General features: G+C 45.4%; 1 protein-coding gene across 1 annotated transcript; it reads left to right on the plus strand.

The window, feature by feature from the left end:
• Positions 1-564: 564 nt before the first annotated feature.
• LOC141098646 (uncharacterized) lies at positions 565-26,021 on the plus strand. The gene is made up of 3 exons (XM_073586618.1): positions 565-831; positions 942-1,970; positions 25,955-26,021. Exons 1-3 carry the CDS (start codon positions 644-646, stop codon positions 26,019-26,021), a joined length of 1,284 nt encoding a protein of 427 aa, XP_073442719.1. The 5' UTR covers positions 565-643.
• The last annotated feature ends 778 nt before the right edge of the window (positions 26,022-26,799 follow it).

The following is a 26,799-nucleotide window of genomic DNA, read 5'->3' on the forward strand; positions in this document are numbered from 1 at the left end:
TATTGTGCCGCAGTGACTGTTGTCCTTGACGGCACTGTTGGGTTTCGTGCTAGGTATATTCTAGCAGGAAACCCAACAGTGTCATCGGGCTCTACAGTGACTGCTTTGAGTATTGTATTGCTGTATTGTGCCGCAGTGACTGTTGTCCTTGACGGCACTGTTGGGTTTCGTGCTAGGTATATTCTAGCAGGAAACCCAACAGTGTCATCGGGCTCTACAGTGACTGCTTTGAGTATTGTATTGCTGTATTGTGCCGCAGTGACTGTTGTCCTTGACGGCACTGTTGGGTTTCGTGCTAGGTGTATTCTAGCAGGAAACCCAACAGTGTCATCGGGCTCTACAGTGACTGCTTTGAGTATTGTATTGCTACATTGTGCCGCAGTGACTGTTGTCCTTGACGGCACTGTTGGGTTTCGTGCTAGGTATATTCTAGCAGGAAACCCAACAGTGTCATCGGGCTCTACAGTGACTGCTTTGAGTATTGTATTGCTGTACTGTGCCGCAGTGACTGTTGTCCTTGACGGCACTGTTGGGTTTCGTGCTAGGTATATTCTAGCAGGAAACCCAACAGTGTCATCGGGCTCTACAGTGACTGCTTTGAGTATTGTATTGCTGTATTGTGCCGCAGTGACTGTTGTCCTTGATGGCACTGTTTTTTTTTTTCCCAACAGTGGACAAAGTCCGAACACGTTGGCGTTCGATCAAGGACCGCTTCAACAGTGATGTTCGTGCTGAGGGCCAGGTTCGCAGTGGATCTGCGTCAAGGACCAGAACTAGATACCGTCACTATCACGCGTTGCAGTTCCTAAGACCGGTCCTTGCCACGAGATCGTAAGTATTATAAATTGTGGGTTTTTAGTATTATTAATCTGTGTTTTTCTAATCCACAGCTGATGCTTCTTGTAAAGGCATGGTAGTAATGATTTTCCTTTCTTCCACAGCACCTGTAGCAGCACCCTGCAACCTGGCCCTAGAGCGGTCCTTCCTCGGACGTCCTCTGACCCGTCCCAGCCATCCGACAGCCAGGAAGCACCTTGCAGGTCAGCCACACACACAGCTGGTGACCAGGAAGCTGGGCCATCAGGTGTTCCCCTGTCCCAGGTCTCTGCCACTGGTTATGCGGGCACTACCCGCCAGCGGCAGAGGGCCTTGGACAGGAATGTCTTGCCCGAGTTTATGCATTTGAGCGAGGCCTTTAATTCCAGCCTCAAGTCGCTGTCCGACAGAGTTGAAAGCGGTTTTGCACTCATGGAACGTGGTTTTAACCACTTTGAACACCGCTTCAATTCTGTAGAACAGCGCCTTGACCGTCTGGAGGCCGACCTCAACAGACCAGCACACCATTTTTTTAGTAAGATTGAAAAGGGCATGGCGGAACACCTTAGTCCTGAGCAACAGCTGAATGTGCTGCAGGCCTGCAACAATGCTTTCTTGCAGGCTATGCAGCATAATCGGTACGGTCAGCAGTCAGTGGTGTCATTTCCACCTGTGCCACAATTGACTCGCTTCACCTCACTACTGACTTGTGCTGCATACCACTGCACGGACACCTCTATTCAAAGCCAGGACACCCACCGTTACACCACCACAAGTCTGAGTGCAGCTGGTCACTTCACCGACACCACCATGGCAAGCGCTGCTCCTGTCTGGAGCACCACCGCCACTCCCATGCATGCGTGGAGCTCAGCCACCACTAGGCAAACATGGAACAGCCCTGCCGCTACAACAACATGTAGTAGCCCTGCCACCACCACTCCGCAAACCTGGACCATCACTGCCGCCACCAGTCCTCCTGCAAGGACGAGCACTGCCAACCAAGAGCAGCAGCAGCAGCCACCTCAGCAGCAGCAGCAGCCACCTCAGCAGCAGCCACCTCAGCAGCAGCCACCTCAGCAGCAGCAGCCGCCTCAGCAGCAGCAGCAGACACCTCAGCAGCAGCAGCCACCACCTCAGCAGCAGCCGCCACCTCAGCAGCAGCCGCCACCTCAGCAGCAGCAGCCACCTCAGCAGCAGCAGCAGCCACCCCAGCAGACGGGGGACCTACACTCAATATTTGCCCCAAGTTCAAGGCGAAATCAATCGAGGCGGGCATTGGGCCAAAGTCGGTCCAGGCACACAAGCCTACGGCGACATGCCATTACAACAAATGTACCTGAACAGATTTCCTCTCCTCCAAGTGTTCCTAGTTTAATTCCCTTAACTGGACTACCTTCCCCCACAAGTTTTGTTGCCCCTTCCCCTCAAACACCGTCTTCAACTGCAAGTGTTGCATATTCCCTGCACACCCCCAAATTGAAACCATCTGCCCCCAAACGCCGTAAAAAATAATTTTTTTGTTTATTTTTGTGATTAAAAATAAATTTACATTTGTGGTTCACCATTACAAAGTTTCATTAATGTTGTTTGCGCCGCTCACACACACTGATGGGTACATGTTAAAAACCAACCCAAGGCCTAGTATAGTCATATGTGAAATAACACGGACTAGTATAGTCATACCAAGGCCTAGTGTAATAACTCTAGTTTTACATTTGTGGTTCACCATTACAAAGTTTCATTAATGTTGTTTGCGCCGCTCACACACACTGATGGGTACATGTTAAAAACCAACCCAAGGCCTAGTATAGTCATATGTGAAATAACACGGACTAGTATAGTCATACCAAGGCCTAGTGTAATAACTCTAGTTTTACATTTGTGGTAATACAAAGTTTCATTAATGTTGTTTGCGCCGCTCACACACACTGATGGGTACATGTTAAAAACCAACCCAAGGCCTAGTATAGTCATATGTGAAATAACACGAACTAGTATAGTCATACCAAGGCCTAGTGTAATAACTCGAGTTTTACCAACTAGAATCTGGTTTCATGAAAAACAAACTGTTGAAACTTGTCTATTTCTACACTACCACAATTTTAAATAAAAGTTGGAATTGAGCTGATTACATTCATCCACTCAATGCTGACTTGTATTCCCCATTGACTTTCATTGGGGTTGGGTTTTGAAAAAATCACATACTTTTTTTTCAACTAGTTGGACAATTTTCTCTTGAAAAAAATTGGTTTCCTGATTCATGGCCTGCAGCTTTGCTCGTTCCAATATATTTCACGCAGACTAGCAATGCTGCATTTTAACTCATATGTGTATTTACCTGCCCAGGTGTGTGAACATCAAAAACTTCAGTTATACATGGGAAGTTTTTTTATTTAATTGGAGTTTAAAAAATATAGTGCACTCAGTAATGGTATCAAATAAGGTTTTTTATTACCATAAACAAACAAAAACATTCTTACACCATTTCATCTTGCCAGTGCACCCGTCCTACATCAGAAATAAAGTAGGCCGCAAATTGGTCCCTCATTTGGCCAACTTCAACGGATGACCTGAGAGGGTGCTGAGTGAATTCAGGCAATGGGTTAGGAGCATCATCGTCCAGTTCAAAGGTCGGGTGCTCTTTAGCCATCGCAAAGTTATGTAGAACCACACAGGCCTTCACCACCTCATCGACTGTTTCAAGTTTAAGATTAATGGCCGTGCCCAGAATTCGCCATCTGGAGACAAGAATCCCAAAAGCACACTCGACAGTTCTTCTGGCCCTGGTCAGCCTGTAATTTAATATTTTTTTGGTGTGGTCCAAGTCCCGGCTGGAGTAGGGTTTCAGTAAGTTTCCGCACATTTGAAAAGCCTCATCGCCAACCATTACAAAGGGCAGTGGCGGAGCTTCGGTGTGAGGAAGAGGCCGTGGCATAGGGAAATTGAATTGGTTGCCATACAACCTCCGGCCCATGTCTGAGTTTTTAAAAGCCTGTGAGTCATTACCACGGCCAAAGGCTCCAATGTCCACTGCTACAAACATACATCCGGCATCCGCAATGGCCATGAGTACTATTGAAAAGTACTTTTTGTAATTATAGTACTCTGATCCCGTTCTTTTGGGTTTGATGATCCGTATGTGTTTACCATCAACAGCTCCCAAACAGTTGGGGAAATTGCATACTGTCCAGAATTTGTCAGCAATTTCCATCCACTTTTCAGAGGTGGGCAGGGGCATAAATTCTGGACAAAGAACATTCCAGAGAGCCCAGCAGGTCTCCGCAACAATTCCAGACAAGGTAGAGATTCCAATACGGAACTGGAAGTGTAGTGAAGATAGGGTTTCTCCAGTTGCCAGGAATCTGTGAACAGAGAAAGAAGTTAAATTAATATTTATGTATATTATTTTAAAACACTATAAAATAAAATATTAGTACATTCACGAAAACTAATTACCCAAGGTTTTGAATATTAAATTTAAAAAAAAAAAGCATTCAGACCGCACCCCTTGGTTTTTAAATATTACGTACCGTAATGTCACCAGTAGCCGTTCCTCAGGAGGAATCGCACGACGGAGCTGTGTGTCCTGTCTCCGGATGGATTGTTGGACACGAGCAAGCAAATCCCTGAAACTTTCTTGGGACATCCGGATATAATCTGTAAATTTCTCCGGGTTTGCCTGGAGCTCGCTGTAGAGGGTGTGGTATGCCCCACGGCTCTCCCGGAGTTCAACAATCGGATGTATCCACATACGCCGCTGCCGTCTTCGCTGCCTCTCTCTCTTCCTTTGTTCATGGCAAGCAACTGCATACGCCTGAGCCATCGCGATGTCCAAATCCAAGTTGAAGTGAAAACTCTTCCAGCGCAGATCCATGGTCACGAGAAGAATCAAGCAAATGTGAAGAATACTGTAGACAGGGTCTATATATTAACATACCACACCCACAATGAAGTCCCATTGGTCTTGTGTGTTGTTGAATGGTTTGTTTTTCTTTTTTGGGGGGTTTTTCCAAAATCTGTAAAAAAAGCAAACGCACAAAAAACGCATACAAACGCACAAAAACGCTGCGTTTTTTTCCTGCATGCGCATAAAATGCTTGAAAAAAACGCAGCGTTTGTATGCATTTGTATGTGTTTTTTCTATGCGTTTTTTTGCGCTAAAAACGCGCTGGAAAAAAATGCAAGTGTGAAATTAGCCTAACAGTTGCCTTGTCCATTCCATACTTAGACATTTTTTCAATAAGGATTGTATGAGATACTTTGTCAAATGCTTTGCTGAAGTCAAGATATACTATATCTACAGCATTTCCTTGATCCACCCAATCAGTGATTCCGTCATAGAAGGAAATTAAGTTAGTCTGACATGACTTATTAGTTACAAACCCATGCTGACTCTGTTTAATCACTTCATTCTTATCCAGGTACTGACATACATGTTGTTTAATAATTTGTTCAAAGATCTTTCCTGGTATAGAAGTCAGACTCACCGGCCTATAGTTGCCTGGGTCCACCTTCTTCCCCTTTTTGAAGATAGGAACAACATTTGCTCTTCTCCAGTCTTCTGGGACTTCTCCTGTTCTCCAAGAATTTTCAAAGATTATGGAGAGGGGTTCAGAAATTTCTTCTGCTATCTCCTTCAGTACTCTGGGGTGTAATTCATCTGGACCTGGTGACTTGAATTCATTTAGGTTAGCTAAGTGTTTCCTCACTATCTTTCTGTTTATAGATATCCTGGATTCTTCTATTCCCTTAATTGGACAGTGAAGAACAGTTGATGTTACATTTCCTTTCTGAGAGAAAACAGATGCAAAATAGGAATTTAAAAGTTCGGCCTTCTCAACATCCTGTCTTACCATTTCATCATTTTCATCCTGTAAAAATCCTATAGCATCTTGGACTTTTCTTTTACTTTTGACATATCCCCAAAATCCTTTATTATTGCTTTTGACATCTCTTGCAAGCCTCAATTCATTGTCAGCTTTAGCTAATCTGATTTGTTCCCTGCAGGTTCTGCAGACAGCATTATATTCTTCTTTAGATATGCCTCCCTCTTTCCATTTTATAAACATTTTTTTCTTCCTTTTTAGCATGTGCTTAAGGCTAATTTCACACTTGCTTTTTTTTGCAGCGCGTTTTTCCCGCAAAAAAGCGCATTGAAAAAACGCATACAAAAGCATACAACTGCTGCGTTTTTTTCAAGCATTTTTATGAGCATGCATGAAAAAAACGCAGCGTTTTTATGCGTTTGTATGCGTTTTTAGTGCGTTTTTACCGCGTTTGCGTTTTTTCCAAACATTAGGTGGCCCCTCACACTAACCCAAACCATGACTTTACTAACCCTAACCCTAACTCTGACCCTAACCCTAACCCTGACCCTAACCCTAACCCTAACCCTGACCCTGACCCTAACCTTAACCCTGACCCTAACCCTTAACCAAACCATACTTAACCCTAACCCTAACCTTAACCCTGACCCTAACCCTAACCCTGACCCTAACCCTGACCCTAACCCTAACCCTAAATCTAACCCTGACCCTAACCCTAACCCTGACCCTAACCCTTAACCAAACCATACTTAACCCTAACCCTGACCCTAACCCTAACCCTAACCATGACCCTAACCCTAACCCTGACCCTAACCCTGACCCTAACCCTAACCCTAACCCTAACCCTGACCCTAACCCTAACCCTGACCCTAACCCTTAACCAAACCATACTTAACCCTAACCCAAACCCTAAACCCTAACTAACCCTAACCCTGACCCTAACCCTAACCCTAACCCTAACCCTGACCCTAACCCTAACCCTAACCCTGACCCTAAACCCCCTTAACTAACCCTAACTCTAACCCAAACCCCTAAATTCCATGGTTAACAAAAAAAAACGCATGTGCAAAAAAACGCATACATAAGCATGCCAATGCGCACATATGCGCACCCATAGACTTATAATGGGTGTCTTGCTGTAAAAAAAACGCATTGCGCGCATGCGTTTTTTTGAGGCAAGTCGGACGCCCAAAAAATGCAACAGGATGCATTTTGTGCGCCCGAGCGCATACCGCAAAAAACCGCATGCGCGCAAAAACGCATACAAACGCGTGTGTATGCGCACATAAGCGCATCCCATGCAAAGTATAGGAAAAAAAACGCATGCGTTTTTTAGCGTTAAAATCCCGCGAAAAAAAACGCAAGTGTGAAACCAGCTTTAGTTCTGTGTTCATCCATCCTGGCTTCCTTAAATGCTTCCTATTCTTCCCTCTTTTTGGAATTGTTAACAATTGTACTTTGAGAATTTCATTTTTCAAGATTTCCCATCCTTCCTGGACATTTTTGTCTTTAAGGATATCCAGCCATTGGATCCCTCCAATTCTCTTTCTGAATCCCTTAAAATCTGCCTTTTTGAAATCTAACCTTGACGTCTGAGTCTTCACATGTCTTCCTCCTCTAGTTATCCAAAATTCTAAAATAGCATGGTCGCTACAACCTAGGGTCCCAGCCACTTTTACCTCCTCAACCATTTCCTCCCTGTTTGTAAGGATTAGATCCAAGGTAGCAGTTCCCCTTGTTTTCTCCCCTACCTTTTGGAAGATAAAGTTATCAGCAAGAGAGGATAAGAATTTCCTTGACCTGTTAGTTTTGCCTGAGAGAGATTCCCAACAAATGTCTGGATAGTTGAAATCTCCCATGACAACTATGTCATATTTTTTGGAGAACTTGGCCATTTGATGCATAAAGAGTTCATCCATATCTTCAGCTTGCACAGGCGGCCTGTAGTAAATGCCTACAATGGTGTCCTTTCCATTGTTCTGTCCTTGTATTCTTACCCAAACAGTTTCCACAGTACTCCCAGTCTCTGAAGCTTCAATCTCTGTGCAGATATACGCGTTTCTAACATACAATGCGACACCCCCTCCTCGTTTATCAAGTCTGTTTCTTGCAAATAAGTTGTATCCTTCTAGTCTTGTATTCCAATCATGTGTATCATCCCACCAAGTTTCAGTGATTCCAATGACATCATATTTCTTTTCCTGTGTTAGTAGTTCCAGTTCTCCTTGTTTGTTGCCCATGCTTTGTGCATTAGTATAGAAACATTTTAGTTTGTGATTGGTTTCTCTTTCTCCAATATTTTTATTATTTAGATTCTTTTGTCTTTGTTCTTCCTTTCCACTTCTAATTGCAGAGTTCTCAATAGCATTTGTCAGGTGTATGGCTTTTTCTGGTCTTTTGCTTCCCTTCCCATGTTGTTCTAGTTTAAAGCTCTCCTTACAAGTGTAGCAAGGCGACTTCCAAATACATGTTTTCCAGTCTTCATAAGGTGCACCCCATCTCTAGCAAGTAGTCCATCGTAAAAGTAATTCACTCCGTGATCCATAAATCCAAATCGTTGCTGACGGCACCATTGACGTAGCCAGTTGTTCACCTGCAGAATCTTATTCCACCTCCTTGTTCCATGGCCATCCACTGGGAGGATGGAAGAGAAGACCACCTGCGCTCCCAGTTCTTTCACTTTCTTGCCTAAGTCTTCAAAGTCTCTGCAGATGGTTTCCAGGTCGTTTCTTGCGGTGTAATTTGTCCCCACATGTAGTAGCAGGAATGTGTAGTCATCTGTAGGTCTGAAGAGTCCTGATATCCTGTCAGTCACATCTTTAATTTTTGCACCTGGAAGACAACACATTTCTCTTGAAGTTATATCCGGTCTGCAGATAGCGGCCTCTGTTCCTCTCAACAGGGAATCCCCCATGACCACCACTCTCCGTTTCTTCTTCACATCATTTTTCTTTCTCCATCCAGGAGGACTCTGAAGGCGTACAAGGTTGCTGTTTGTGGGCAAAGTCTTATCCTGATGTAATTCTTCATCATTTTCCTGCGTGAGAGCCTGGTACTGGTTCCTGAGCAGTATGGGCGCTGACTGCCTCCCGATCCTCCTGCTTCTCTGGGTCACATGCCTCCATTCCTCTGTTTCTTCAGGTGCACTTCGAATTTATTCTCTTTCTGTAACATGAAGAGATAATTCTGCTCTGTCTAAGAACTCTTCACCTTCCTTAACCCCTTCACCCCCAAGGGTGGTTTGCACGTTCATGACCGGGCCAATTTTTACAATTCTGACCACTGTACCTTTATGAGGTCATACTGTACTTCATGATAGTGGTAAAATTTCATTCAAATAACTTGCGTTTATTTGTGAAAAAAACGGAAATTTGGCAAAAATTTTGAAAATTTCGCAATTTTCAAACTTTGAATTTTTATGCCCTTAAATCACAGAGATACGGCACACAAAAAACTTGATAACTAACATTTCCCACATGTTTACTTTACATCAGCACAATTTTGGAACCAAAATTTTTTTTTGTTAGGAAGTTATAAGGGTTAAAAGTTGACCAGCGATTTCTCATTTTTACAACACCATTTTATTTTTAGGACCACATCACATTTGAAGCCACTTTGAGGGGTCTATATGATAGAAAATACCCAAAAGTGACACCATTCTAAAAACTGCACCCCTTAAGGTGCTCAAAACCACATTCAAGAAGTTTATTAACCCTTTAGGTGCGTCACAGGAATTTTTTTGAATATTTAAAAAAAAAATGAACATCTAACTTATTTTCACAAAAAAAATACTTCAGGTTCAATTTTTTTTATTTTACCAAGGGTAACAGGAGAAATTGGACTGCAAAAGTTATTGTGCAATTTGTCCTGAGTACGCTGATACCTGATTTGTGGGGGGGAACGACTGTTTCGGCGCATGGCAGAGCTCAGAATGGAAGGAGCGCCGTTTGACTTTTTCAATGCAAAATTGGCTGGAATTCAGATCGGACGCCATGTCACGTTTGGAGAGTCCCTGATGTACCTAAACAGTGGAAACCCCCTACAAGTGACCCCATTTTGGAAACTAGACCCTCCAAGGAACTTATCTAGATATGTGGTGAGAACTTTGAACCCACAAGGGCTTTACAGAAGTTTATAACGTACAGCGGTACAATTAAAAAATCATATTTTTTCCACAAAAATGATCTTTTCACCCCAATTTTTATTTTCCCAAGGGTAACAGGACCCTAAAAGTTATTGTGCAATTTGTCCTGAGTATGCTGATACCCCACATGTGGGGGTAAACCACTATTTGGGCGCATGGCAGAGCTTGGAAGGGAAGCAGCGCCATTTGACGTTTTTGGCTGGAATTGAGATCGGACATCATGTCGCGATTGGAAAACCCCTGATGTACCAAAACAGTGGAAACCCCCCACAAATGACACCATTTTGGAAACTAGACCCCCTAAGGAACTTATCTAGATGTGTGGTGAGAACTTTGAACCCCCAAGGGCTTCACAGAAGTTTATAACATAAAGCCGTACAATTAAAAAATTATATTTTTTCCACAAAAATGATCTTTTCACCCTCAATTCTTATTTTTCCAAGGGTAACAGGACCCTAAAAGTTATTGTGCAATTTTTCCTGAGTACGCTGATACCCCACATGTGGGGGCAAACCACTATTTGGGTGCATGGCAGAGCTCGGAAGGGAAGCAGCACCATTTGACGTTTTTGGCTGGAATTGAGATCGGACACCATGTCGCGATTGGAAAACCCCTGATGTACCTAAACAGTGGAAACCCCCCACAAATGACACCATTTTGGAAACTAGACCCCCCAAGGAACTTATCTAGATGTGTGGTGAGCACTTTGAACCCCCCCAGTGCTTCACAGAAGTTTATAACGCCCAGGCGTGAAAATAAAAAATTAGTATTTTTTCCACAAACATGATCTTTTAGTCACCATTTTTTTTATTTTCCCAAGGGTAACAGGAGAAATTGGACCCCAAAAGTTGTTGTCCAATTTGTCCTGAGTATGCTGATACCCCATATGTGGGAGAAAACTACTGTATGGGAACACGTCGGGGATCGGAAGGGAAGTAGTGACGTTTTGGAATGCAGACATTGATGGAATGGTCTGCGGGTGTCATGTTGCCTTTGGAGAGCCCCTAATGTACCTAAACAGTGGAAACTCCCCACAAATGACCCCATTTTGAAAACTAGACCCCCTAAGGAACTTATCTAGATGTGAGGTGAGCACTTTGAACCCCCAAGAGCTTCACAGAAGTTTATAATGCCAGGGCATGAAAATAAAAAAATCGTATTTTTTCCACAAACATGATCAATTATTCCCCAATTTATTTATTTTCCCAAGGGTAACAGGAGAAATTGAACCCCAAAGTTAATGTCCAATTTGTCCTGAGTAAGCTGACACCCCATATGTGGGAGAAAACTACTGTATGGACACACGTCAGGGCTCAGAAGTGAAATAGTGACGTTTTGGAATGCAGACATTGATGGAATGGTCTGCGGGTGTCATGTTGCCTTTGGAGAGCCCCTAATGTACCTATACAGTGGAAACCCCCCACAAATGACCCCATTTTGAAAACTAGACCCCATAAGGAACTTATCTAGATGTTTGGTGAGCACTTTGAACCCCCAAGGGCTTCACAGAAGTTTATAATGCCAGGGCATGAAAATAAAAAAATCGTATTTTTTCCACAAACATGATCAATTAGTCCCCAATTTTTTCATTTTCCCAAGGGTAACAGGAGAAATTGGACCGCAAAAGTTGTTGTCCAATTTGTCCTGAGTACGCTGACACCCAATATGTGGGAGAAAACTACTGTATGGACACACGTCGGGGCTCGGAAGGGAAGCAGAGCCATTTTGGAATGCAGACTTTGATGGAATGGTCTGCGGGTGTCATGTGCGTTTGGAGAGCCCCTGATGTACCTAAACTATTGAAACTCCCAACAGGTGACCCCCATTTTGGACACTAGACCCCCCCACGGAACTTATCTAGATGTGTGGTGAGTAGAGTTGAGCGAAACGGGTCGAAAAAATTCAAAAGTCGCCGACTTTTGGCAAAGTCGGGTTTCATGAAACGAAACCCGACCCTAGGATGAGGTCGACCACGAGGTCGGCGACTTACGCGCAAAAGTCGCGTTTCAAAAGTTTGTTTTGCGCTCTTTTTCAGCCAATCAGGATCCACAGACACTGTGGGCAACGTGATGACATAGGCACGGGTCACCACCATCTTTCAGAAGGGCATGCAAGTGATTGGCTTGCTTTGGGGGGCGTCACAGGGGGTATAAAAGGGCGTGCACGCCGACCGCCATGTTACTCATGCTGATCTCAGAATAGGGAGAGCTGCTGCTGATGATGATTTTGTAGGGAGAGCGTTAGGCAGGGAAGAAGACACCAAAAACTGCTTCTGCTGCTAGCGATTTTGCCTGTACAACACACCAGTCACTGTGCAGTGCAAAGGGAGGCTATATAGTGGTTTATCAGTGGTGTTGGTTGTTGGGCTGCCTTCTAAGGCTTCCTGACATTCCTGCATTGCTGTATACCCACTGCTCCGCAAACTGCTTTTTTAAAAGCAATCCCAATTTTTTTTTTTGTCCTGCTGAGAAGAAGAAAAAAAAACTGCTTCTGCTGCTAGCGATTTTGCCTGTACAACACACCAGTCACTGTGCAGTGCAAGGGGAGGCTATATAGTGGTGTATCAGTGGTGTTGGTTGTTGGGCTGCCTTCTAAGGCTTCCTGACATTCCTGCATTGCTGTTTACCCACTGCTCCGCAAACTGCTTTTTTAAAAGCAATCCCAATTTTTTTTTTTTGTCCTGCTGAGAAGAAGAAAAAAAAACTGCTTCTGCTGCTAGCGATTTTGCCTGTACAACACACCAGTCACTGTGCAGTGCAAGGGGAGGCTATATAGTGGTGTATCAGTGGTGTTGGTTGTTGGGCTGCCTTCTAAGGCTTCCTGACATTCCTGCATTGCTGTTTACCCACTGCTCCGCAAACTGCTTTTTTAAAAGCAATCCCAATTTTTTTTTTTTGTCCTGCTGAGAAGAAGAAAAAAAAACTGCTTCTGCTGCTAGCGATTTTGCCTGTACAACACACCAGTCACTGTGCAGTGCAAGGGGAGGCTATATAGTGGTGTATCAGTGGTGTTGGTTGTTGGGCTGCCTTCTAAGGCTTCCTGACATTCCTGCATTGCTGTTTACCCACTGCTCCGCAAACTGCTTTTTTAAAAGCAATCACAATTTTTTTTTTTGTCCTGCTGAGGTACTGAGCGTGCATTTTTTCACACCATACAGCGGTGTACGCTCCTCACACACTACCGTGTAACGGCTGTTATCACAGCCACAGTGAAGCTATCAGTGAGTCACTCTGTGAGAATAAGTCGAGGACATGTTCCGTTCTTACAGACCTGCACTCTAGGGAGATTCCAATTCTGCCCAATTCTACATACACCTTGTAGTTTGTGATACACTAGCCAATTTCTGCCTGTGACAGAGCGCTCAGATACTCAGTGGGCCTCACACAATCCATAAGTGTCCAGTGTCCACAAGTGTGTGCAGAAATTCAAAATCTCCCTTATCCTCTAGTCACTTTGGTCACAGCTCTGCCATCGAGCCTGTGACAGAGCGCTCAGATACTCAGTGGGCCTCACACAATCCATAAGTGTCCAGTGTCCACAAGTGTGTGCAGAAATTCAAAATCTCCCTTATCCTCTAGTCACTTTGGTCACAGCTCTGCCATCGAGCCTGTGACAGAGCGCTCAGATACTCAGTGGGCCTCACACAATCCATAAGTGTCCAGTGTCCACAAGTGTGTGCAGAAATTCAAAATCTCCCTTATCCTCTAGTCACTTTGGTCACAGCTCTGCCATCGAGCCTGTGACAGAGCATTCAGATACTCAGTGGGCCTCACACAATCCATAAGTGTCCAGTGTCCACAAGTGTGTGAAGAAATTCAAAATCTCCCTTATCCTCTAGTCACTTTGGTCACAGCTCTGCCATCGAGCCTGTGACAGAGCGCTCAGATACTCAGTGGGCCTCACACAATCCATAAGTGTCCAGTGTCCACAAGTGTGTGCAGAAATTCAAAATCTCCCTTATCCTCTAGTCACTTTGGTCACAGCTCTGCCATCGAGCCTGTGACAGAGCACTCAGATACTCAGTGGGCCTCACACAATCCATAAGTGTCCAGTGTCCACAAGTGTGTGCAGAAATTCAAAATCTCCCTTATCCTCTAGTCACTTTGGTCACAGCTCTGCCATCGAGCCTGTGACAGAGCGCTCAGATACTCAGTGGGCCTCACACAATCCATAAGTGTCCAGTGTCCACAAGTGTGTGCAGAAATTCAAAATCTCCCTTATCCTCTAGTCACTTTGGTCACAGCTCTGCCATCGAGCCTGTGACAGAGCGCTCAGATACCCAGTGGGCCTCACACAATTCATAAGTGTCCAGTGTCCACAAGTGTGTGCAGAAATTCAAAATCTCCCTTATCCTCTAGTCACTTTGGTCACAGCTCTGCCATCGAGCCTGTGACAGAGCGCTCAGATACTCAGTGGGCCTCACACAATCCAAAAGTGTCCAGTGTCCACAAGTGTCTGCAGAAATTCAAAATCTCCCCTGTCCTATAGACACCTTGTACCTTGTTTTACATTACTATATAGTTTGTTGGATTTTGTCTACATTTCTACCAAAACTGAGGAAGGCTGGTGGAAGAGGCCATGGAATTGGGCGGGGGTTGGCAGCTGGTAATGATGGTGTTGGTGGTGGATCTGATGGTAGTGGCAAGAGCAAAATAGGAACGAATGCAGGAGGTGTTGAGCCTGCGTCATCGTCTGGCTACATAAGGCCTCGAACGCTTAGTTTTCTAGGAGTTGGCAAACCGCTTTTAAAGCCAGAGCATCAGGAAAAAGTTTTGTCTTACATTGCTGACTCAGCCTCCAGCTCTATCGCCTCCTCTTCTTCAGTTGTAAAAAGTAAAAGCACTGAGTCGTCATTGGAGGCTCATGTTCATGAACCACACCTTTCCTTGTGTCCTTCACCCCAACCAAGATTGAAGGATGACGCAGGCCATACTACTGATTACTCCATGGAGCTGTTTTCACATACCATGCCTGGATTATCAAGTGAAATGGTGAATTACCCAGGCCAAGATGAATCTGACATGGAGTGCACTGATGCACAGCCGCTGATGGATGATTCTGCTGGTACATTCACTCAGAGCACTACATTGTCCTCGCAGTGTACAGAGCCAGATTCTGACCCTGATGAGACTCAGGTGCCGCTTCCCGCACACTATACCACCATACACGGTGAAACAGAGGAAGGTGCACATGACATAGAAGAGGAGGTGATGGATGACCCAGTTGTTGACCCAGATTGGCATCCATTGGGGGAAGAGGGTGTTGCTTCCAATAGCTCAGATGAGGAGCATCCACAGCAGACATCGACATCGCAACAGCTGTTATCTGGCAGGCCCGGAGCACTCCAAAGACAGGTTCCAAACATCAAAAGAGTTGCTGGACAGCTTGTCCAGAGGGTCAAAAGATCACAGAGTGCTAGGCCGCAAAATGTCTGCCAAAGTAGGAAGAGTGCAGTGTGGCACTTTTTTGAACAAAATCCTCATGATCAGGCCAAGGTTATCTGTAAGAAGTGCGCAAAGACCTTTAGCCGAGGGAAAAATCTGAAAAATTTGAATACCAGTTGCATGCTTAGACATTTAACCAGCATGCACTTGCAAGCGTGGACACAACACCAAACCTCAAGTGCCACATGTGCAACTGATCACAACGAAGGTAGTCAGCAACGCTACATTGTTTCCCCCACTGTAAGCCCACCGGTTAGCACAGCAGCAAATGTTGAGGTGTCGTTGCAATGCCACAGCAGTCAGGGAATCCCACTGTTATATCAACGAAAGACTGATTCTAGGCCATCAGAAAGAACAACAACTCCATCACCATCATCAACCCTCTCTCAGTCCGCCCTGTCCACCGCTACTTCCACCATATGCAGCTCTCAAGTCCAGCTCACCCTCCCAGACACTATGAGTAGGTCAAGAAAGTACTCAGTCTCTCATCCGCGTACACTGGGTTTGAACGCCCACATTGCCAAACTAATCTCGTTTGAGATGATGCCCTTTCGGTTGGTGGAAAGCGCAGCTTTCCGCGAACTCATGGCCTATGCAGTACCACGCTATGACCTACCCAGTCGCCACTTCTCTCGCAAAGCCATCCCAGCCCTCCACCATCATGTGAAAGACCGCATTGTCCATGCACTCAAGCAGTCAGTGAGCGGAAAGGTGCACCTCACAACTGATGCATGGTCCAGTCGGCATGGCCAGGGCCGTTACGTGTCCATCACTGCGCACTGGGTTAATGTGGTGGATGCAGGGTCCACAGGGGACAGCGGTGGTGGGACAGTGCTGCCTAGCCCACGGTATAGGAAACAGTTGGCTGTAGGCGTTCGACCCTCCTCCTCCTCCTCCTTTTCCAGAAGCGAAAGCTCGTCCACAGAGCGCAGTCGTAGGAGCACTCCATCTGCAGCTGCCACTGTTGCACACGATGTGTCCCCCTATCGAGCAGCTAGTGGAAAGCGTCAGCAGGCTGTGTTGCAGATGATGTGTTTGGGCAACAGACACACCGCCGAGGTACTGGCCGAGTACTTGAAGCGACAAACTGAGTCATGGCTGGGCAGTGTACATCTTGAGGCAGGCAAGGTAGTTAGTGATAACGGCCGTAATTTTGTGGCAGCCATAGCCCTTTTAAAACTCAGCCACATACCTTGCTTGGCTCACACCTTGAACCTGGTGGTGCAGTGCTTCCTCAAAAATTATCCGGAGTTAACAGCCCTGCTCCAGAAGGTGCGAAGACTGTGCGCGCACATCCGCCGGTCGCCTGTACACTCCGTTCGTATGCAGAAGCTGCAGCGATTGCTCCACCTTCCCAACCACCGCCTCATTATCGACATTGCAACAAGGTGGAACTCCTCCCTGCACATGGTGGAGCGGCTGTGCGAGCAGAGGCAGGCCATAATGCATTTGTGGGAGGATACAAGGCCAGGCACTTTGAAAGCAGACATGGAGTTGACAGGTGTGCAGTGGTCGAAGCTGAAAGACCTCTGTAAAGTCCTTCAGTGTTTTGAGGAATGCACACGGCTGGTAAGCGCAGACGACGCCATCCTAAGCATGAGCATCCCACTTATGCGTCTGCTAATGCAAACTTTGACGCACCTTAAGGAGCAGGCGTCTGCAGCCAATGTTGATGAGGAGGAAGAGGAGGAGGGAATCCTTGATGACATTCAGCCATTGTCTGCTCAGGGACCTCTCCTGGATGAGGTGGAGGAAGAAGAGGAGGAGGAGGATGATGATGGGGATGATTACTTAGGGGAGGAGGATGCATCTCGTGGGGCAAGTGAAAATGTTGGCGTGGCAAGGTCTGGTACAGGGTTTGTGCGTGACTGGAGGGATGTGGATTTGCCAGAAAGTGCTCCTCCAACCAGCACTCGCAGTGCATCATTGACACCGGGAACATTGGCCCACATGTCAGATTATGCCTTGCAGATCCTAAAAAGGGACCCCCGCATTGCCAAAATGATGAACGATGACGACTACTGGTTGGCCAGCATCCTGGATCCACGCTATAAAGGCAAATTACAAAACATCATGCCACAGGAGAACCTTGACCTAATATTGGCTAATAAACAAGCAACTCTGGTAAATCGGTTGCTTGAGGCATTCCCAGCACACAGCAGCGGTGATGGTTCTCACACGAGCCGTACGGGCCGGGGGCAGCTTGGCAGAGGTGTTCGTGGTGCACACAGTAGAAGTGGCGTTGGAGACAGGGGTTTCATGACAATGTTGTGGACTGATTTTTCAAATACCGCTCACACAACTGGTAATACTGCATCGATAGAAAGTGACAGGAGACAGCAGTTGTCAACTATGGTTACAAACTACTTTTCCTCCCATATCGATGTTCTCCCACACAGGTCATTCCCCTTTGACTATTGGGCCGCTAAACTGGACACCTGGCCTGAATTGGCCCAATATGCCTTACAGGAGCTCGCTTGCCCAGCTGCAAGTGTGCTATCGGAAAGAGTCTTCAGTGCAGCTGGATCAATCCTGACAGAAAAAAGGACCCGTCTGTCAACCCAAAATGTGGATGATCTAACCTTCATTAAAATGAACCATGCATGGGTTTCCAAGGATTTTGTCCCACCTTCCCCTGATGACACATAGGGTGACAGAAAAATGGCTTGCTTTGGTCCACCTCTTCCTGGGACTTCACCTATTTCGCCTTTTGCATCAGCTGAATGTCCAACATCAACATATGCCACTTTCTAAAACTCCCTAACTGTGCTGCCTCCCCCCCCATGGCCGGGGTCACCACCTAGCGCACGACACCGTGCGAGTGCCGTTGCCCTGGACAGGTGGGTAGGCCGACTCTTGGGCGCGGGCACTGGCACAGGGTCCCTCATAGTGCAATCAAGTGTCTCTGACGGTGGTGGTGCACACCCGCCGTCAGACACACCGCTGTACTATGAGGGGCCCAGTGCCAGTACCGACGCCAACGAGTGGGCCCCCCTTGCTTGGGCAGGGCCCCAGCATTTGCAATCTTTACCTCTCCCTGCTCCTCCGCTGTGTAATCTGGGCCGTCAAATCCATACTGTGCCTGACACCGTCTGAGCCTGCCTCCTGATGTATAGACATATATTTTGAATGTGTACGCTATCCATACATGTTATCTGGGGATACGGTACCCTTTCTAACCTTTGTGCAATCACGTGCAATCTGTACTGGGCCTAACACCGTCTGAGCCTGCCTCCTGATATATAGACATATATTTTGAATGTGTACGCTATCCATACATGTTATCTGGGGATACGGTACCCTTTCTAACCTTTGTGCAATCACGTGCAATCCATACTGGGCCTAACACCGTCTGAGCCTGCCTCCTGATGTATAGACATATATTTTGAATGTGTACACTATGCTATGCATACATGTTATCCGGGGATACGGTACCCTTTCTAACCTTTGTGCAATCACGTGCAATCCATACTGGGCCTAACACCGTCTGAGCCTGCCTCCTGATGTATAGACATATATTTTGAATGTGTACACTATGCTATCCATACATGTTATCCAGGGATACGGTACCCTTTCTAACCTTTGTGCAATCACGTGCAATCCATACTGTGCCTGACACCGTCTGAGCCTGCCTCCTGATGTATAGACATATATTTTGAATGTGTACGCTATCCATACATGTTATCTGGGGATACGATACCCTTTCTAACCTTTGTGCAATCACGTGCAATCCATACTGGGCCTAACACCGTCTGAGCCTGCCTCCTGATGTATAGACATATATTTTGAATGTGTACGCTATCCATACATGTTATCTGGGGATACGGTACCCTTTCTAACCTTTGTGCAATCACGTGCAATCCATACTGGGCCTAACACCGTCTGAGCCTGCCTCCTGATGTATAGACATATATTTTGAATGTGTACGCTATCCATACATGTTATCCGGGGATACGGTACCCTTTCTAACCTTTGTGCAATCACATGCAATCCATACTGTGCCTGACACCGTCTGAGCCTGCCTCCTGATGTATAGACATATATTTTGAATGTGTACGCTATCCATACATGTTATCCGGGGAAACGTTACCCTTTCTAACCTTTGTGCAATCACGTGAAATCCATACTGGGCCTAACACCGTCTGAGCCTGCCTCCTGAGACATATATTTTGAATGTGTACGCTATCCATACATGTTATCCGGGGATACGGTACCCTTTCTAACCTTTGTGCAATCACGTGCAATCCATACTGGGCCTAACACCGTCTGAGCCTGCCTCCTGAGACATATATTTTGAATGTGTACGCTATCCATACATGTTATCCGGGGATACGGTACCCTTTCTAACCTTTGTGCAATCACGTGCAATCCATACTGGGCCTAACACCGTCTGAGCCTGCCTCCTGATGTATAGACATATATTTTGAATGTGTACACTATGCTATCCATACATGTTATCCGGGGATACGGTACCCTTTCTAACCTTTGTGCAATCACGTGCAATCCATACTGGGCCTAACACCGTCTGAGCCTGCCTCCTGATGTATAGACATATATTTTGAATGTGTACGCTATCCATACATGTTATCTGGGGATACGGTACCCTTTCTCACCTTTGTGCAATCACGTGTAATCCATACTGGGCGTGAGAACGGCTGGCGAGCTGTTAAGCAAGCTACAGCACCTGTGGTTTGCACACGTAAGTTTTTAATTTTTTCAGGAATGACGGTTAGGCCTAATTCCGGAACTGCGGTTGACCTGCACTTACTGGGAAATCATCGTTCGCGGGTAATAATTGTAATCAGTGATCCCCATCACTAACGTTGTTCAGCGGGTTATCTGCACCTGTAAGCGACAAACGCTGGCCTTTTCAGTGTAGCGCACATGCAGCCACGGACATGTAAGGGCATGACACACCAGTTATTGGCCAATCTCATGTGCCAGAGCCTCACGTGTCCCTCTAGTAAGCCGGACTCGGACCGCGGGGCATGACGGAGTCTCGTTCGTTAACGGAATTAAGCTTGCAATGTGTGCATCTGTTCTGTAGCTGGCATGGTTGAGGTTTCCCAGGTGGAGTCGAATTTAACCGTAGGCTCCACTCCTGGTGGTGCCCTTCTGGACATTCCTTTAAGGTTCAGCTTTGCAACCATACTGCCCACAAACACTTTGCCTTCATGAACGCTGTTTGGAGGGTCATGACTCGTGGGAATAACGCCGCCCAATCAGTTAACCTGCTAGAGAGATCCTTCGTTGCTCCCAAGCATGACATCACACTCCCTAGGAGGAAGGTAATGCCACTGTGGCGACCATACTCCTGGGGGCGACACAAGTGCACTGATGCCCAGCCACTGCTCAATAAATCTGCTGGTACATTGACCCAGACCACTACATTCCCCTCGCACGCTACACGGCCTGAATCTGACCCTGATGAAACTCAGGTTACCCTTCCCATATACAGTTCCATCTTACACGGTGACAAAGAGGAAGCTGCAGATGAAAGTGCAGGTTCGGCCCACCCGCCATCAGACACACCACCGTACTATCAGGGGCCCTGTGCCAGTGCCGTCGCCAACGAGTGGGCCCCCCCTGCTTGCTCAGGATCACAGCACTTGCAAGGTTGAAATACTGTGCAGTGAGATGGAAGATGGGGACGACGAGGAGTCCAGACTAGTACAGGGATTCCCTAGCGAGGAGACTTATTTGATTGTTTTCAATGTTGGGACAGCAATTTTTGGGGAGCACTATACTCTGGAGAATGATAGATGGGGCCCACCATACACTGGAACATTCCAAAGGTGGACATCAGACACTGGAGCAGCATTTACAGGGCCCATTATACACTAGAGCATTAGAAATGGGGCCCATTATGTTTGGAGCATTATTTGGGCCCATAAGACAGTGGAGCTTCATCCATGGGGACCAACATATACTGTAGCATTATGTGGAGCTCATCATATACTGTTTCAAACATTATATGGGACCAATGATTCTGTATGGAGAAATAGATGGGCCTCGTCATGAGATGTAAAAAGTGAAGTATTTTTCATTGTACTATACCGCTATTTCTCTGCCGTATCGGAGCATGATGAGTTGTGGTATGTGTTAAAGGGGCGCTCTTTCGCCCAGGGCACATGAAAACCTAGAGCCAGCCCTCCCCCCCCCCACAACTTTAGCCAAATAACCCCCATTTTTCAGTGCGTAACTTGTATTATGAAGTTAATTAAGGTTGACAAGCTTAAGTAAGAAGAATTGATGCTTTTGGCATTCAAATGGGCACTGTAGGTGTGTTTCCTGTCCTCCTCTCACTGCCGACTTTTATTCCCCATTGACTTACATTGGGTTTCGTGTTTCGGGACGACCCCGACTTTTCCCTATAATCGGACGATCTTGCTCGACCCGACTTTTGGAAAAGTCGGGTTTCACGAAACGAAACTCGACCCTAAAAAAACAAGTCGCTCAACTCTAGTGGTGAGCACTTTGAACCCCCAAGTGCTTCACAGAAGTTTATAACGCTCGGACGTGAAAATAAAAAATTTTTTCCCACAAAAATTATATTTTTGTCCCCAATTTTTTATTTTCCTAAGGGTAACAGGAGAAATTGGACCCCAAAAATTGTTTTGCAATTTGTCCTGAGTAGGCTGATACCCTACATGTGGGGGTAAAACACTGTTTGGGCGCATGGCAGAGCTTGGAAGGGAAGGAGCACCATATGACTTTTTCAACTCAGAATGGGCTGGAATTGAGATCAGACGCAATGTTGCATTTGGAGAGCCCCTGATGTGCCCAAACAGTGGAAACCCCCAATTCTAACTCCAACCCGAACCCCAACACACCCCTAATCCTAATCTCAGCCCTAACCCAAGCCCTAACCCTAGCCTTAACCCTAACCCTAGCCCTAACCCTAGCCCTAACCCTAGCCCTAACCCTAGCCCTAACCCTAACCCTAGCCCTAGCCCTAGCCCTAGCCCTAGCCCTAACCCCAGCCCTAATGGAAAAATGGAAATAAATAAATTTTTTTAATTTTATTATTTTTCCCTAACTAAGGGGGTGATAACGGGGGGTTTGATTTACTATTTATGGCGGTTTTTATTTTTGGCAGCTGTCGCACGCTAAAAGACGCTTTTTATTGTAAAAATAGTTTTTGCATCACCACATATTGAGAGCTATAATTTTTCCGTATTTTGACCCACCGCATCATGTGAGGTCTTATTTTTTGCGGGACGAGTTGATGTTTTTATTGGTACCATTTTCGGGCACGTGACATTTTTTGATCGCTTTTTATTCCGATTTTTGGGACGCAGAATGAACAAAAACCAGCATTTCATGAATTTCTTTTGGGGGAGTGCGTTTACACCGTTCCGCGTGCGGTAAAATTGATAAAGCGGTTTTATTCTTTGGATCAGTACGGTTACAGCGATACCTCATTTAGGTCGTTTTTTTATGTTTTGTCGGTTTTATGCAATGAAAACTATTTTATATAAAAAATAATTATTTTTGCATCGCTTTATTCTGCGAGATATAACTTTTTTATTTTTTTGCTGATGATGCTGTGTGGCAGCTCGTTTTTTGCGGGACAAGATGACGTTTTCAGCGGTACCATGGATATTTATATGCGTCATTTTGATCGCGCGTTATTACACTTTTTGTTTGGCGGTATGATAATAAATCATTATTTTTTGCTTCGTTTTTTATTTTTATTTTTTAAGGGGTTCGCTAAAGGGGTTAACTAATGGGACAGTTTTATAGGGCGGGTCGTTACACACGGACGTGGCGATACCTAATATGTGTACTTTTATTGTTTTGGTTTTTTTATTTTCAAAAAATGAATTTATTGGGGAATATATATTTTTTTTTTTTACTCATTTATTTGGCGATTTTTTTAAAATTATTTTTACACTTTTTTTAATTTTTTTTTTACTTTATTACATAGTCCCAGGTGGGACATCACTGTCCTGTGACAGATCGCTGATCTGTCACATCAAAGATCACTGTGACAGTTCAGCAATCTGTCACAGGCAGTGCACAAGGCTTCCTCATGCCTGCGCTTTGCAGGCACTGAGGAAGCCAGCTTCCTCCAACCCCCCGAAGGCCCCCGTCGCCATCTTGGATCCGGGGGCCTGGAGGAAAGGAGCCCCCCGCAGCAGCGCTGCACATTGCGCTGCCGTGGGGGGCTCAGGGAAGCACGGAGGGAGCCCCCTCCCTGCCAATGCTTCCCTTTAACTCCCGGTACACCACGATCATGTTTGATCGCGGTGTGCAAGGGGTTAACGTGTTGGGGGCGGTCCGTGACCGCCCCTGACACATAGTGCCGGGTGTCAGCTGTGATAATCAGCTGACACCCGGCCGCGATCAGCGGCGCTCACCATGTGGGCGCCGCTGATCGCGCTAGACGTACTATCCCGTCCATGGGCATAGGGGCCCGGGTCCCATGGACGGGATAGTACGTCTGATGTCAGGAAGGGGATTTTGCAACTTTTCCTCCAACAGGGACACAAGCTTGCATTTGTGGCATGTGAAGTTTGGCTTTTCCACTGGTAAGTCTGTGAACATGTAGCAAGAAATGCAGCTCACCAAATGGCTCCTGGCCTCTTCCATATTGAGATTTCTTAAAAACGATGAAAGATGAGCCAAAATTCGCGCGCCGGTTTTCCGATGTCCTCTTTTCAGCTGCAACGGGCAAAACCCAGTGATCAAGGAGCTCGCGGAGACTCTTCATTTATCCCAGAAGGCACTGGGAATATGCAAATGATCTCCTCAAGACTCTTCCCCTGTAGTTCTGAAGCTGTAGTTCTATCATACTGTGTATAGGGGAGCCGTGTGCACATCATGGTGTGTATAGTAGACATGTATGGGGGAGCTGTGGGCCCATCATACTATGTATAGAGGAGCTATAGGTCCATCATACTGTGCATTGGAAAGCTGTGGAGACATCATACTGTGTATAGAGAAGCTGCGGTTCTATCATACTGTGTATAGGTAAGTCATGTGTACATCATGGTGTGTATAGTAGACATGTATAGGGGAGCTGTGGACCCATCATACTATGTATAGAGAAGCTATAGGTCCATCATACTGTGTATAGAGAAGTTGTGGTTCCATCATACTGTGTAGAGGGGAGCTTGGGCCCATCATACTATGTATAGAGGAGCTATACTGTAGGTCCATCATACTGTGTATAGAGAAGTTGTGGTTCCATCATACTGTGTAGAGGGGAGCTTGGGCCCATCATACTATGTATAGAGGAGCTATACTGTAGGTCCATCATACTGTGTATAGAGAAGTTGTGGTTCCATCATACTGTGTAGAGGGGAGCTTGGGCCCATCATACTATGTATAGAGGAGCTATACTGTAGGTCCATCATACTGTGTATAGAGAAGTTGTGGTTCCATCATACTGTGTAGAGGGGAGCTTGGGCCCATCATACTATGTATAGAGGAGCTATACTGTAGGTCCATCATACTGTGTATAGAGAAGTTGTGGTTCCATCATACTGTGTAGAGGGGAGCTTGGGCCCATCATACTATGTATAGAGGAGCTATACTGTAGGTCCATCATACTGTGTATAGAGAAGTTGTGGTTCCATCATACTGTGTAGAGGGGAGCTTGGGCCCATCATACTATGTATAGAGGAGCTATACTGTAGGTCCATCATACTGTGTATAGAGAAGCTGTGGTTCCATCATACTGTGTAGAGGGGAGCTTGGGCCCATCATATTGTATATATGGGAGCTGTGGGCAGTAATATGCAAAACCAACAAGATAAATACAGCTCATCCACCAAACTCACCTAGCACACATTTTACAGGTGTCGCCTTGCATGTGTTAAGGTTTTTGATTCTTGTTTTACGCTTGTGTTTTTGGACCCTCCACTATACACAGGTTTACATTCTTTGGCTTTCTAATACAGATTCAGCATTCCTTAAACTAACTACAAAGGTATCAATGCAGTATCTGTGTACCTAGCTGGTATCCCTGACTTTTTATTTTAGTGCAACTAATTGTAAAACAAAGCGGTGCTCGATGCTCTTGAGACCCAATGCAAAATCTGTAACAGCACCCCCAACTTCCCAGGTGCCATTTATGTTGCTGAGGTCTTCTTAACTGGTTATTAACTATTTATACTCCCAAGGTATGACTGCCCCAGCCCGGATGAGACTACATATTATATTTGTCATTTAAATGGCTTTTCCTTATTAACCCTTACTAATCCCCCAAAGTTATCTTTTCTATGTTTACCTGGTTCTTACTTCCTGGTCTTGTCCTTACCGTACTGGCGACGTATACTACCCCTCGTCATACAGGAATCCACTTATTCAATCACTGGCCACACCGGTGACCCAACTTGGCCAGGCTACTAGTTGCTGAGTTTGGTCATGGTTAGTGAGTGAAGTCCTAGGAAATTGGGGTGTTATAAGTGAAATATTGAGACCAATATAGTTCATTGCATCATTTTTTCAATATTTGCAATTTCCCTTTAATTTTTTTTTAGCATCCTATAATCCTCTTTAATCTTGTCAACCAAACCTATCTATCTCTTCTCTATCCCTACAAGTGTGCATTGTTTTACTGTTGGACACTGCTAATAGGAGATTCATGAGATGTTCCCTGCAGATAATCCTGGGCTCTGCACGGTTCTGCGCTTCACATTTTGTGCGGCTCCTGTATGTTTGTTCTATTAAGTCGCACTTGTTTAGTTTGGCTTACTTGTATTATATTGTGTCAGACACATCAATTGTAAGAAAACAAAGTCTGCAGACGAAGAAAAAATCCAAGAATTGAAAACGCCTTGAGAAAATAGTGTTTCATCTAAGGGAACTCCTAAGGATTAGTGCTGCATGGCTACTAATATTTTGATATTGGCAAATTATCGACGGCAATATTCCAGTATATGGACTACATCTGATATTGTCTCTAAACCCTATTCAAAGGATTAAAGCTACACTGCAAAACTATACGTTCTCTGATATTGAATACCGGAATCTGCCTGACTTTTGTTCCCAACAGCTGGACTTTTGACTAAGTATCTGAAAACGCCTCTCTTTCAGGTATGTATGTGTGCCTTTTTTATGATATTGCCTATAGCAAAAGTATGGCCATTTATAAACCAAAAGGTCTAAATCTCCTCCTGCTAAATATTTATTATAGAACCACTTGACCATATGGGGGCTCCTAAGTCTTTTGGCCAGAATAGTAAATTTTCTTTAAAAATGTGTAAGAAAAGGCCTACCAGAGATTAATTTTTTCGATTTTCTGGGGGTATCATAATAGAGCGACAAATAGGGTCAATGTCTTTATCATTGGAAGTCTTGGAGGATAATGTCTTCTATTGTTGAGACCATTAGTTGACATAAGGGAATGGGGTAGCTGAGATAATTCAGGGTTAAGAAAGCTAGCAGTGCCAAAAGTCAATGTCCAATCCTTCTTTAGCAATGGAAGGAAACTGAAAGGGAGAAGATACAGATTAGATTTTAGAAAAAAAGCTTTTTGACAGTGATGGTGATCAATGAGAGGAACAGGCTGCCACGAGAGGTGGTGAGTTCTTCTCCAATGGAAGTCTTCAAACAGAGG

Source organism: Dendrobates tinctorius, unplaced genomic scaffold (genome assembly GCF_039654945.1).
Source record: "Dendrobates tinctorius isolate UK_male_01 unplaced genomic scaffold, ASM3965494v1 ptg000093l, whole genome shotgun sequence".
Classification (NCBI taxonomy): domain Eukaryota; kingdom Metazoa; phylum Chordata; class Amphibia; order Anura; family Dendrobatidae; genus Dendrobates; species Dendrobates tinctorius.